Consider the following 12514-nt stretch of genomic DNA (forward strand, 5'->3'; position numbering starts at 1 on the left):
TTTGAGATATTCCATCCATCACTATTCATTACTAACGCCATCCCCCTCTCCATTACTCGTGTTTCTACTTCTCTCATCACCCTGTGCATATATATATTGAACAGCCATGGGGACATCACACAACCTTGTTGCATGCCCACACCGATCGTGAACCATTCGCTTAGATGCCCATTAACCCATACACATGCTTCACTACAATCAAAAAACTCTTGACAGCACCTAGCAGCTTACCATCTACACTGTACCCCTAGTTTAACAAGTGACTGTGGAAACTGGTTACTGTAGGAACCGGTATTGGGTAAGCATGGAGACCTTACTGTATGAGGTCTGTCCAAAAAGTATCAGACTGTAGACTCTAAAAGAATAAATAACTGTTGAGTTACATCATTTATCCCCCTTTAAGTAGACCCCTTCTGACTTGACACACGTAGCCTAGTGTTATTTCCACTGCCTGCAACATTTTTCAAAATCGGTTTTGGGTACCGTATTTCCCAGTGTATAGTGCACTCCAGTGCATAACATGCAACCTAGTTTTCAAGAGATTTGGAAAACAACTAGGCCTAAGCCTAGTCTAACAAGAACATGAGGTTGCAGGACTTCTACCTACCTTATCACAGTGTTTCGTTGGATACTTATTGTGCTGCTCGTAACAAGTTTATTACTTTACAAACAATAGCACTCTAATTTCAAATGAACCAGTACCTGTATAGTTTCATGGTATGTGTGAAATCCCAGAGGAAAAAAATGTTGAACCGCTTGAAGCAACCGCCATATGGCATTTGTTTTGGCCTTACATACCAGCAGTGTTGCCAAGGCTGGCAACAATTCCGTTGTAACTCAGATGTCATATTCCGTTGTTCTGTTTCCTTAAAAGCAAAGGATATTGCAACTACTTCACATGTACTCATGTAACTTCATTATTTTCAATATTAAATTTTTCAGACAAATCTGTTTAGGAGACGAATTTCCTATCTGATATGGGTGTAACGGTATAGTGCTATAGTTTAGCGTGTTTTAAAGTTGAGCTTAGCACTTTTTAAGGTTGCTATTTGGCAGCACTTTCCATAGAGTTGGTGGTAAACAGTACATTCAGAACATCATCGGTCTTGTGAAAAGCAAAAGTATTGATGCCCTGACAGTACTTTGATAAAGATTGATGAATTGTTCACATTATGATAACATAAGAGTACAGGCCTAGTGTAAACATGGCCATGAGACAGTGAAGGATAAAAAATAATATGGAAGTAAGCTTTCATCAGTGTCAGGAAGACCTAGCCACTTCTGGGTTCGACTGTGGCCCGTCCCTTCCCTACTAAAATAGGTAGCTTTGTTGTATAATGTGCAGGACATACTTTGAGAGAATTTTTTTGTGTGAGTGTGTTAAAAAAATGCATGGTATATGCCAGGAAATACGGTATTTCCAGCAGGTTCTTTGTCACATTAGTCATGATCTCTTCTCTCAGATGAACGTTTCTCAAGACATGTTGGAGTGTGCAAATCGTGATCCAAACTTTCTGAATACTGTTATCACTGGAGAGGAGACTTAGGTGTACGGGTATGACCCAGAAACCAAAGCACAGTTATCCCAGTGGAAGCATGCAGGGTCACCTCAGCCAAAAAAAGCACGACAGGTCTGCAGCAAGGGGATATACATTCACATGTTGCCCTTTTTTTTTTTTTTATCACTGTGGTGTTGTGCACCATGAATACACACCAGAAGATCAGACTGCCAACAAATATTACTACCTCAACTTTATCTTTCATCTTCGTGACGCAGTTCGGTGGAAGAGACCAGACCTTTGGAAAGCAGCAAGTTGGAAGGTACATCATGACTCAGCCCCTGCCCATTTTTCTCAGCTGATTCAGGAATTTTGGCCTGCAGATCTGGCAGGCTCCCTACTCACCAGACATGGCCCCATTCGACTTTTGGTTATTCCTCGAGCTTAGAACTCCACTGAAGGGTTCCTGATTTGAAACGAGAGAAGAGATCATGATGAATGTGACAAAGCACCTGCAGGAGATACCGAAAACTGACTTTGAAAAATGTTTCAGGCAGTGGAAAGAATGCTGGGTTATGTATGTCAAGTCAGAAGGGACCACTTTGAGGGGGATAAGTGCCCTAGCTCAACAGGTTAGCTATTTAGTTTTTTTAGAGCCTAAGTTTGGATACTTCCTTAACAGACCTCGTATGTGTGTTTTACATGCAACTAATCTTTGTTCTAGTTTAATATTGCATTACATGGCATTAAAGGAATAAGTTGATGGTGGTCAAACACCTAACCCCCTTTTTCCCCTAGGTTATTATGGTAGTCTGTTACACAAGTATCCACTTGATGATTTCTATAAACGTAGCAATTCATAACAATGGGACCCCCCTTGTATAGCAGTTACATTTTATATTTAAACACTTATACAGTACAGGTACAGGGTTTTATAGGGGGTTAGACCCCTTTGGGAAGAGAAGTTGGGAGTAATAATTATCAATCCATCTCTACGTTGCCTTCTAGCACCCTCTTGGCCATTTTTTGCTGGATAATTGAGAATTTATTGTGCTTATGAGTTAACTGTAGAAAATGGTTACTTTAACCTGTTCATTGTAATCTCACAGAAACAGTACATTGGCATTGAAACCAGCAGCAAAAGTGTGACAGTTGGGGAGTTTGTGGTTTTCCATGTTCGCTCCAACTTCAACATGGGGTCCTTCAACTACCTGGTAAGGATGTACAGAGCATTGTCTGTTATTCATTTGTTGTATCATTTTTTATAGGTGAGCCAGGTTTCCTATCATTATTTTGAGTTTTGTGATGCTAAAAATGTGTTCATTGTAAGGTAAGGCTGTGGTAGTGTATGTTGATCCTGAAAAAGGGGTGAAAATGTTGGTGAATATTGAAGGATTGAGTATTTCCTTCAGTATTCACCAACATTTTCACTCCTTTTTCAGGATCAACATACACTACTACGGCCTTACCTTACAATGTGGTAACTGAAACAAAATGGAGAGGAGAAAGTGTGAGAGAATGGGAGTATGGTTGGGGTATATGTGCAGGAGTAGGTGAGAATAAGAAGTGTGTATACTTGTGAGTAAAAGATGGAAGAAGAGCATAAGACAGTATGGATCACTTGGGTCAAGGATTGTGTGAGTAAGATTGAAAGTTGGAATACAAATGTGGGCGATTGTGTGTGTGTATGCGCCAACGCAAGATCGTGCTACCAGAGTGAGAGAAGAGTTCTGGACAAATGTGGAAGTGTGCATGGAAAAGTTTGGAAGGAATGAGAGAATGTTTTTGATTGGTGATATGAATGGTAAAGTAGGGAATGTGAAGGTGGATGGAATAGTTGGTGAGTGGGGTGTGCCTGCTGAGATAGATGAGAATGGCAGTGCATTAGTGGACATTTGTGCTGGGTGGGGGTTGGTGATAGCCAATACCGTCTTCAGGCATAAAATGATCCACAGGTATACATGGCGAGTGATGAGAAGGGTGAGTGGTGAACTGAATTAAAGGAAGGCAATGATTGATTATGTGTGTGAGGATGAAAGGATGCGAAGATGTGTAATGGATGCAAGAGCTTATAGAGGTTGGGGGAGTGGACTTTCTGACCACTACTTGGTGGTGGCCAGAATTAGGATACAAGTAAGATGGAGAAATAGAAGAAGGGAAAGACGAGAGGAAGGAGTAGTTGCAAAGAGAGTGGAAAGGTTACAAGAGGATGAAAAAAAGGCAGAGTATAAGAGAGAAGTGGAGGAACGATTGGGGAAATATGAATTGGAGCAGATGGGGGACGTGGAAGGTGTGTGCAGGATATTTACAGAAGAAATATGTGCAGCATGTGATGTGGTGTGTGGGAGGAAGAGAAAACTGAGGGAGGGTGCAAGGAACAGCGTGGTGGACTGAAGAGGCGAGACAGGCTTTGGCACAAAAGAAGAAAGCATACAATGAATGGATGAGAAATAGGGGCGTGGAAGAAGTTGAGAGGCGGTAGAGAGAGTTATATGTAGAAAGAAAGAGAGAGGTGAAAAGATTAGTAAGAGAGAGTAAGAAGAGAGTGGATGAGGAAGTTGGAAGGAATTTGAGTGTAAAGTGGAGGAACTGTAAGAAAATGTTCTGGTAAGAGGTGAAGAGAGTAAGACAGGGTGGAAGTGAGGTTAGCAGGGGAGTGAAAGATAAAAATGGTAGATTACTAGTGGAGAAGGGAGAAAAAGTGAGCAGATGGAGAGAACACTTTGAGGAATTGTCGAACATAGAGGATGGAAGTAATGCGAGTATAAGTGGCTGGGGAATGGCTGGGAGAAGGAGGGAGGTGAGAAGACAGGAAGAAATCAGTAGGATAGAAGTTGTGGAAGCAATGAAGAAAGTTAAATTGGGGAAAGCCCCAGGAATTGATGGAGTGTGTGGTGAAATGCTGAAGCATGGGGGAGAGATAGTAGTAGAATGGATGTGGAAGATGAGTAGATTGGTCTGGGAGGAAGGTAGAGTCCCGGAGGATTGGAAGTCAGGTATAATTATTCCCTTGGACAAAGGAAAAAGGGAAAAAAGAGTGTGTGGTAATCATAGGGGCATTTGTCTTCATAGTATAATAGGAAAAGTGTATGGTAGGATACTGTACTGACAGAGTTAGAGAAAGAACAGAGGAATTAGTTGAAGAAGAACAGGGAGGCTTTAGGAAGGGAGGAGGTTGTGTAGATCAGATACTCATTCTTAGATCTTTAGTGAAAAAGTTTCTAGAGAAGGGAAAGAAGTTGTATGCTGCTTTCATGGATTTGGAGAAAGCATATGACAGGGTGGATAGACAATGATTGTGGAAATTATTAAGAATACATTGAGTAGATGGGAAGTTGTTGAATGCTGTGAAGAGTATGTATGATGGTGCTAAGGCTGCAGTGCGTGTGGATGGTGAACTAAGTGAATTTTTCTCTTTAGAGGTTGGGTTGAAACAGGGATATGTCATGTCTCCATGGTCGTTCAATCTGTACATGGATGGGGTAATAAAAGAGTTACAAGGTAGGGTAGTGGATGTTGGAGTGGCCCTGATGAGAGAGGGTAGTTTTTGGAAACTCCCTGTGCTGTTGTTTTTAGATGATACTGTGTTGTTGAGTGAAGACGAAGGGGAGCTGCAAGGCTTGGTGGATGAGTTTGGGAGAGTATGTAAGAAACGGAATCTAAAGGTGAATGTAGGGAAGAGTAAAGTGATGGTCTTTGAGAGAGGTGAAGTCAGTGAATATACAGCGAGGTTGGATGGTGAGGAATTGGAAAATGTGAGTACGTTTAAGTACTTGGGCAGTGTGATGAGTGAGGATGGAGGTTTGGAGGGTGAAGTGCTTGAAAGGGTACAGCAGGGAAGAAAGGTTGCTGGTTCTTTGAAAGCAGTGATAAGAAACAGGGAAGTGAGCATGGAAGTGAAAAAGTTACTACATGACAGTATTGTGATACCAACTCTAACATATGGAAGTGAAGCTTGGACATTGTTGGAAGGGCACAAGTCAAGAGTGAGAGCAGTGGAAATGTGTTATTTAAGAGGAGCCTGTGGAGTCACGTGGAGAGACAGGCTGACGAATGAGGATATAAAGGAGCGTTGTGGTGTGGATGTGGATGTGATAGGAAGCGTTAGGAGGAATACACTGAGGTGGTTTGGCCATGTGGAGAGGATGGAGGGTGAAAGACTGACGAAGAGAGTGTATGTGAGTGAGGTGGAGAGGGGAAGAGGGAGGGGGAGGCCGAGGATGAGATGGAGGGATGGGGTGGAGAGATATATGAGAGAGGGGGGTGTGAGTTGGGAGCAGGGCAGTGAAATGACGGGTGACAGGTATATCTGAGTGAATTTGAAGAAAGGAGGAGGCGAGGTAGGCCAAGAAGAAGGTGGAGAGATATGGTGAATGAGTGTGTGAGGAAGAGAGGTATGGAGGTTGATTAGGCTAAGGAATTGACAAGAGATTGAGCTGACTAGATAAATTTTGTGCAGAGAAGTGCATGACCAGGGATTTGGCACCCCATTTTAACATGACAGTGTTTGGATTGACTCGATCGGATAGGTATATGTGGAGCTCTAGTACGTGGTGGAAACCTTTTGGCTTGTCAGATGGAGCAATGATTCCGTGGACTTGAATGATGAGTGAATGGAAGCGTGGCCCACTGAACTGGGCAAACGTTGGCTGTCTGGATGCTGCTACTCCTCACCCCGCCCTAGGATGGGAAAAGAGGTCCGGATGATGATGGTGATGAATTATAATTTATTTTATTTATTTTTAGTCATTATTATTATTTTTTTTTAAGTATCTCATCCATATCATATTGGTATGTGTGCATCAGCAGTTACAGTGCATGCATACATACATACATACATTTATTTTATGTGTATTATGTTTTTCCACAGATCATGGCAAAGGAAATGATTCTGTATGCTGGTATGGAAGTGTTGGACTCATCCAGTTGGGCGAGTGTTAAGACTCTGTCCATACCAGTCAGTTCAGAAATGGCACCTTCATTCCGCATCTTTGTGTATCATGTTACCCAGAGCAATGAGATCATATCTGATGCCCTCACCATCCCTGTTGATGGTATATCTCGCCACAAGGTACTGTTTCAAGTCAGACTTAATGAGTAGTATTTTGTAAAAGAGCATGGCTGTTTCAGTGATGTCATCTTGGTGTTGTTCAGAGTTTTCATAAACAATATAGTCCAGTGATATTATTGTAGTGAATGGTATGAAAAATCCTTAAATACATTTCTTTTATGCATGTATTTTGGAGTGCCAGGCACAAAAATGACTGTGTATGATGGGGTTACTTCAAGTGAAAACCTATTACATACCGATTTGTAGTATATTGCTGTTGATTTAACATGAGTTCAATGGGGTTACATTGGGGGTCAGTGCCATGTAAAAAAAAAAAAAGAAAAAAAAAGAAAAGAAAAAAGGGGACTTGCCCTTGGTGCCCCCAGTAGCACCACACATTCCACTAGGGGTCGCATCCTTGCCAGGCATGATTTCTAAGTCACAAGTTTCAAGTAGAACCTGTTTAGTCCAGACAATAAGGGGGGAAGGGTTGTCCGGATCTTCCGATTGTCCAAACTATCAGTATGATCTCCAGCCCATACCAAAAACAGTTTCAACACACAGTATCTGTTCATCAGTTTCATTTATATGATGTGGTAGGTGGGGGCACTCACCATCCACTCACTCGATGTAGTGATGCTCTCAGGTGTCTGTCCTTTCCTTTCCTCCTTTCTTCTTTCTTTCCTTCCTCTTCTGTCTTTCTTTACTTCAATCATTCCTCGTCCTTCACCTATGGGTGACTTTACACTCCCTCTTCTGTCTATCTTTCCTTCACTCTTTCCTCTTCCTTCTGCCTATGGGTGACTCTATAATGAGTGACAAGCCAAATGGTTTCCTGTACACCAGGAAATCATTTACTATGCTTGGTGGTAACCATATAACCAAATTACGGCGCCTGGTGGTTTAGTGGGTAATTACCGCACTCCAATCAGATTGAGCCGGTGAAGGTTTATATCCATGGGGTGCTTGGGGATTATTGTTCACGTAATGCTACTCAGGGATGAGTGAGGCTGGCCACTCTCATCTTAAATGTCAGGACCAACTTCCCTAGCCCCGGGCTCCTGTGCTTCTCATGGAGCAATGTAGGATATATATATATATATATATATATACAGTATATATATATATATATATATATATATACAGGTCTCCCTTGCTATCCGATTGGGTTACATTTCTGAAGAGGGAATCGTAAATCAAGCAATCGTATACTGAACTTAAGGTTTAATTGGAAAAATAGGGATGCGTTCCTAGACTCATATTTATGTGCCCTTAAACTATACTGTACCATATATTTTATAAATAAAAGATGTTTTATGTGCTGTACTTATGTGTCACACAACTCATCCCGGCATCGTAAACACTCGTTCCTCACTCCCTCTTCACCCAAAACACCAAACAATCAACTGAAGGTTTGACAAGGGAGGCTTTAAATAAAAGATGTTTTATGTGCTCTGATGATAACAATCGCAAAGCAATGAAAAACACACATCTCACTTAGAATCTGAAACATTTTCATAAACACTGACTTACAAAACTTACGTGTCACACAAACTCGTCCCGGCATCGTAAACACTCGTTCCTCACTCCCTCTTCACTCAAAACACTAAACAGTTGACGGAAGGTTTGACAAGGAGGGCTATAAATAAAAGATGTTTTATGTGCTCTACTTTAATGATAACAATCGCAAAGCAATGAAAAACACACATCCAGTTTAGAATTTGAAACATTTTCATAAACACTGACTTATAAAACTTACGTGTCACACAAACTCGTCCCGGCATCGTAAACACTCGTTCCTCACTCCCTCTTCACTCAAAACACCAAACAATTGACGGAAGGTTTGACAAGCTCGTTTCACCAGCCTTCTTAACGTTGGCAGCATTCTTAATCACTGTTGATACCGTAGACTGGGCCAGATCAAGGGCGTGAGCAATGGAGTTTATCCCTTCCCCTTCCTCATGACGCCTAATGATGTTGAGCTTGGACTCCAAATTTAAGCTCTTCCTGGTTCTCTTAGGCTTGAGATCAGAGGCACTAGAGTTTGCGGGCTGCTTGGAAGACATCACGGAACTTGTACTTGAGGTTAGGCAAGAAATAATAGTTAAAATCACGTCGCTAATGCACAGGAATACAAAACTAGTGAATCAAACGGGAGCGCGGGAAAGACTAGGCTGCGCCAGGGTTGCCAGATTTTTTTTTACCAAAAGTAGCTGTAACAGGCCTCAAAAGTAGTGAATTTCGATATAAAGTAGCCCAACATAATTACGTACAGTATATATTCTACTAACTTTCCTACGTGTGATAATGGACTTATATCTCCCTCTAGCTTCCGGCTGAAGTGTGTGGGCGTACATGTGCATACGTTTGTTGATGTGTGTGTGTGTGTGTGTGTGTGTGTGTGTGTGTGTGGATCATATTTCTGGCACATGATCAGGTGTGTTTGGCATTCTTGATTTGTCTAGGTAAGGGGGATGTTTGGTTGTCTCTTCCTGGAGAACTCAGACATAACTACCTATTTTACATATTGTTTCCTACGATATAGCTATATAGTTACATCCTGTAGTTACATATAGCATTTTGTTATAACATATTATGCCTACATATTGCTCGGTCACGCCCACTGTCGTACCAACGACAGTAAATATTGTCATAATATATTAATACATACATATACACATTACAATTAATTTGCAAGTTAATTAAGTGAAGTACATAATATTGTAAAAGTTACATAATTGTATGAATATTGTATAATTGCAGTTATATCGTATTAATGCTATTGTAGTTACATCATTTTAATGCAGCTGTTACATAATGTCATTGTAACAAATTGTAGTTACAGTACATAAATGTGGCAGTTGTAACATAATTGCACTAATGCTAGCATTTGTAGTTACATAATTGTAGCAACTAACATAATTGCTGTAATACTATCATTTGTAGTTACATAATTGTAGCAACTGTAACATAATTGCAGTAATGCTATCATTTGTAGTTACATAATTGTAACAATTGCAGTATAATGCAGTATTGCTATCGTTTGTAGTTACATACCGGTAATTGTAACAGTTGTAACATAATTGCAATAATGCAAGCATTTCTAGTTACATAATTGTAGCAGTTGTAATGAACATTAATTTCAGTAATGCAAGCGTTTGTAGTTACATAGTTAGGCCTGACCATTTATGACTCTTTGAATGCTCTTAAAATGTAAGAGTGACCTTAAAATGCATCTTGTGTTCTCTGGTATTCTAGTTTCAGTTTTCTCCTTGCAGGTAAAGCTAGTGATCAATCAAGACAAGGATCACAGCAAACGGTCGGTAGAGCTAGGAACTTACAGCACTGCGGGGGCCTTCTATGGGATCTCTGGCACCCGAGATTTCACGTATTCCCTGCGAGGCGGCAATGATCTCTCCCATGCATCTGTCCTCAACTCTTTACATTCATTCACCAACAGAACCAGGTATAAAAATGAAGGGATCCTGTATGTGTATGATATCTAATCCAGCCAGGTTCAGGAGACATTCTGCATAATCTTGAGTTTTTCATTCTAGCCCTCACTTCATTCGTGCATTTGCAGTATGTAGTATAGAAATTTCTTCGTTAATAAGACTTCAGACAACATATACAATGCCATCATTATCTTGACCTTTCCAGTATCAGGCTTTGTGGCACAAGATTCACAAGCTTGTTACCATGTGACACATTATGTGTCAGTTGAAAAGTCCTTTGTCTGGGGAAGGGGAAGGGGTGTCAGTGTGGAGCATATACTGTATATATATATATATATATATATATATATATATATATATATATATATATATATATATATATATGAGTTTGAGAGAGTGTGTAAGAAACGGAACCTAAAGGTGAATGTAGGGAAGAGTAAAGTGATGGTCTTTGAGAGAGGTGAAGTCAGTGAATGTACAGCGAGGTTGGATGGTGAGGAATTGGAAAATGTGAGTACGTTTAAGTATTTGGGTAGCGTGATGAGTAAGGATGGAGGTTTGGAGGGTGAAGTGCTTGAAAGGGTACAGCAGGGAAGAAAGGTTGCTGGTTCCTTGAAAGCAGTGATAAGAAACAGGGAAGTGAGCATGGAAGTAAAAAAGTTACTACATGACGGTATTGTGATACCAACTCTAACGTACGGAAGTGAAGCTTGGACATTGTTGGAAGGACACAAGTCAAGAGTGAGAGCAGTGGAAATGAGTTATTTAAGAGGAGCCTGTGGAGTCACGTGGAGAGACAGGCTGACGAATGAGGATATAAAGGAGCGTTGTGGTGTGGATGTGGATGTGATAGGAAGCGTTGTGAGGAACACACTGAGGTGGTTTGGCCATGTGGAGAGGATGGAGGGTGAAAGACTGACGAAGAGAGTGTATGTGAGTGAGGTGGAGGGTGGAAGAGGGAGGGGGAGACCGAGGATGAGATGGAAGGATGGGGTGGAGAGGTATATGAGAGAGGGGGGTGTGAGTTGGGAGCAGGGCAGTGAAATGGCGGGGGACAGGGCGACTTGGAGGCGATTTGTTTGTGGCCACCCCAAACGGGATTGAGGCGTCTGGCAATAGATAGATAGATAGATATATATATAATATATATATATATATATATATATATATATATATATATATACTGTACAATCCCAGTTAACCGGGTGGCTTGGGGAATTTACCTTCCCGGTTACAGATTTTTCCCGTATTTCTGATTTTCAAGTCAGATCTATACAAAAGCTATCACAGCAGTAAATACAGTTCAGGTACTCACCAGTCACATTAGGGGTTACACTAGGAGATTCCGCCTGAAAAACTGCCTTGTAAACACACACCATGGTCATAACGGACGTGCGTGCAATGTTGAGCAATTTGCAGGACTGCAAATTGCACCAGTCCATTGTTTATCGAATTACTGTATTCATTATATGTACTGTACTCATAAAAATTGAAAAATAAAATAAAGAAATAAAAGCTTGAACATTTATTAGTGAACTGATGATGTGTTAAGACTGCACTGTAGAATTATCACGACACCTGTGCCCCCACGTGAGTTTGTTTACGTTTCCGACTGTTCTTCTTCTTCCCCACTTGACCTCCATCACTCCACCCCTCACCCGCCACTCAGCTGTTTTGCAGAAAATAAAATAAATGATGTATGTATGAAATGCAGGCATATTATTTATTTATTTTTCTTCCAACAAAGTAAACTTTCATTCTTATTAACATTTATATTCAGCCATTAGTGTTTTATAATGTTCGCCTTTTTCAAGTCTGTTGCATATGTCCAGCTTCTGTTTCAAGGTAAGCACGATACGCTTACGTTTAGTTTGCACTTTAGGCATTTTGGAGTGTACAAATTACCGTCTATCAGTGGAACACAATAGCAAGAGAGCTTGTTTACTGTTTGGTGGCAAAACGCAGACTGGTGATTTTTGGAGGGTGTGGAGGATGACTGAATTCAAGTAGGGGAAAGAGGGGGAGAGGAGGGGTGGTTAAGAGAATTTGCTAGGGATTTACATTAGCTGGAAATGCTTTCACCTCGCTTTGTCTGACTTCACCCAGCCTCGCGTGACACGATCAAACGGCGGTTTGGCGGTCCATTCAAATTGGCGCACAGTTATAACTTACTGACATTTTTACCAGCCTTTGAATTTTCCCGTTGTTCTGAGTATTCCGTTTGTCTGGATACCGGATAGCTGGGATTGTACTGTATATATATATATATATATATATATATATATATATATATATATATATATGTATGTATATATAATATATATATATATATATATATATATATATATATATATATATATATATTTCCTGTGCACCAGGAAACCATATACTACGCTGGGTGGTAACCATATAACCAAATTTTGGTGCCTGGTGGTTTAGTGGGTAATTATTACGCCCCAATCGGATTGAGCCAGTGAAGGTTTATATCCAAGGGATGGTTGGGGTTGATT

The 12514-nt window shown here is 40.7% G+C and overlaps 1 protein-coding gene across 1 annotated transcript in view; it reads left to right on the forward strand.

Annotated features, from left to right (window-relative positions):
* The window catches only part of LOC145404992 (CD109 antigen-like), a 172832-nt gene that overhangs the window by 69022 nt on the left and 91296 nt on the right, over nt 1–12514 (forward strand). The window contains exons 11-13 of the mRNA XM_080276493.1: nt 2609–2713; nt 6370–6570; nt 9828–10015. Coding sequence (XP_080132619.1) covers nt 2609–2713; nt 6370–6570; nt 9828–10015 — 494 coding nt within the window. The remainder of the gene's footprint in view (nt 1–2608; nt 2714–6369; nt 6571–9827; nt 10016–12514) is intronic.

The sequence above is a fragment of the Coenobita brevimanus genome, chromosome 65, assembly GCF_032717465.1.
Source record: "Coenobita brevimanus isolate Jiangsu-jjx chromosome 65, ASM3271746v2, whole genome shotgun sequence".
NCBI lineage: Eukaryota > Metazoa > Arthropoda > Malacostraca > Decapoda > Coenobitidae > Coenobita > Coenobita brevimanus.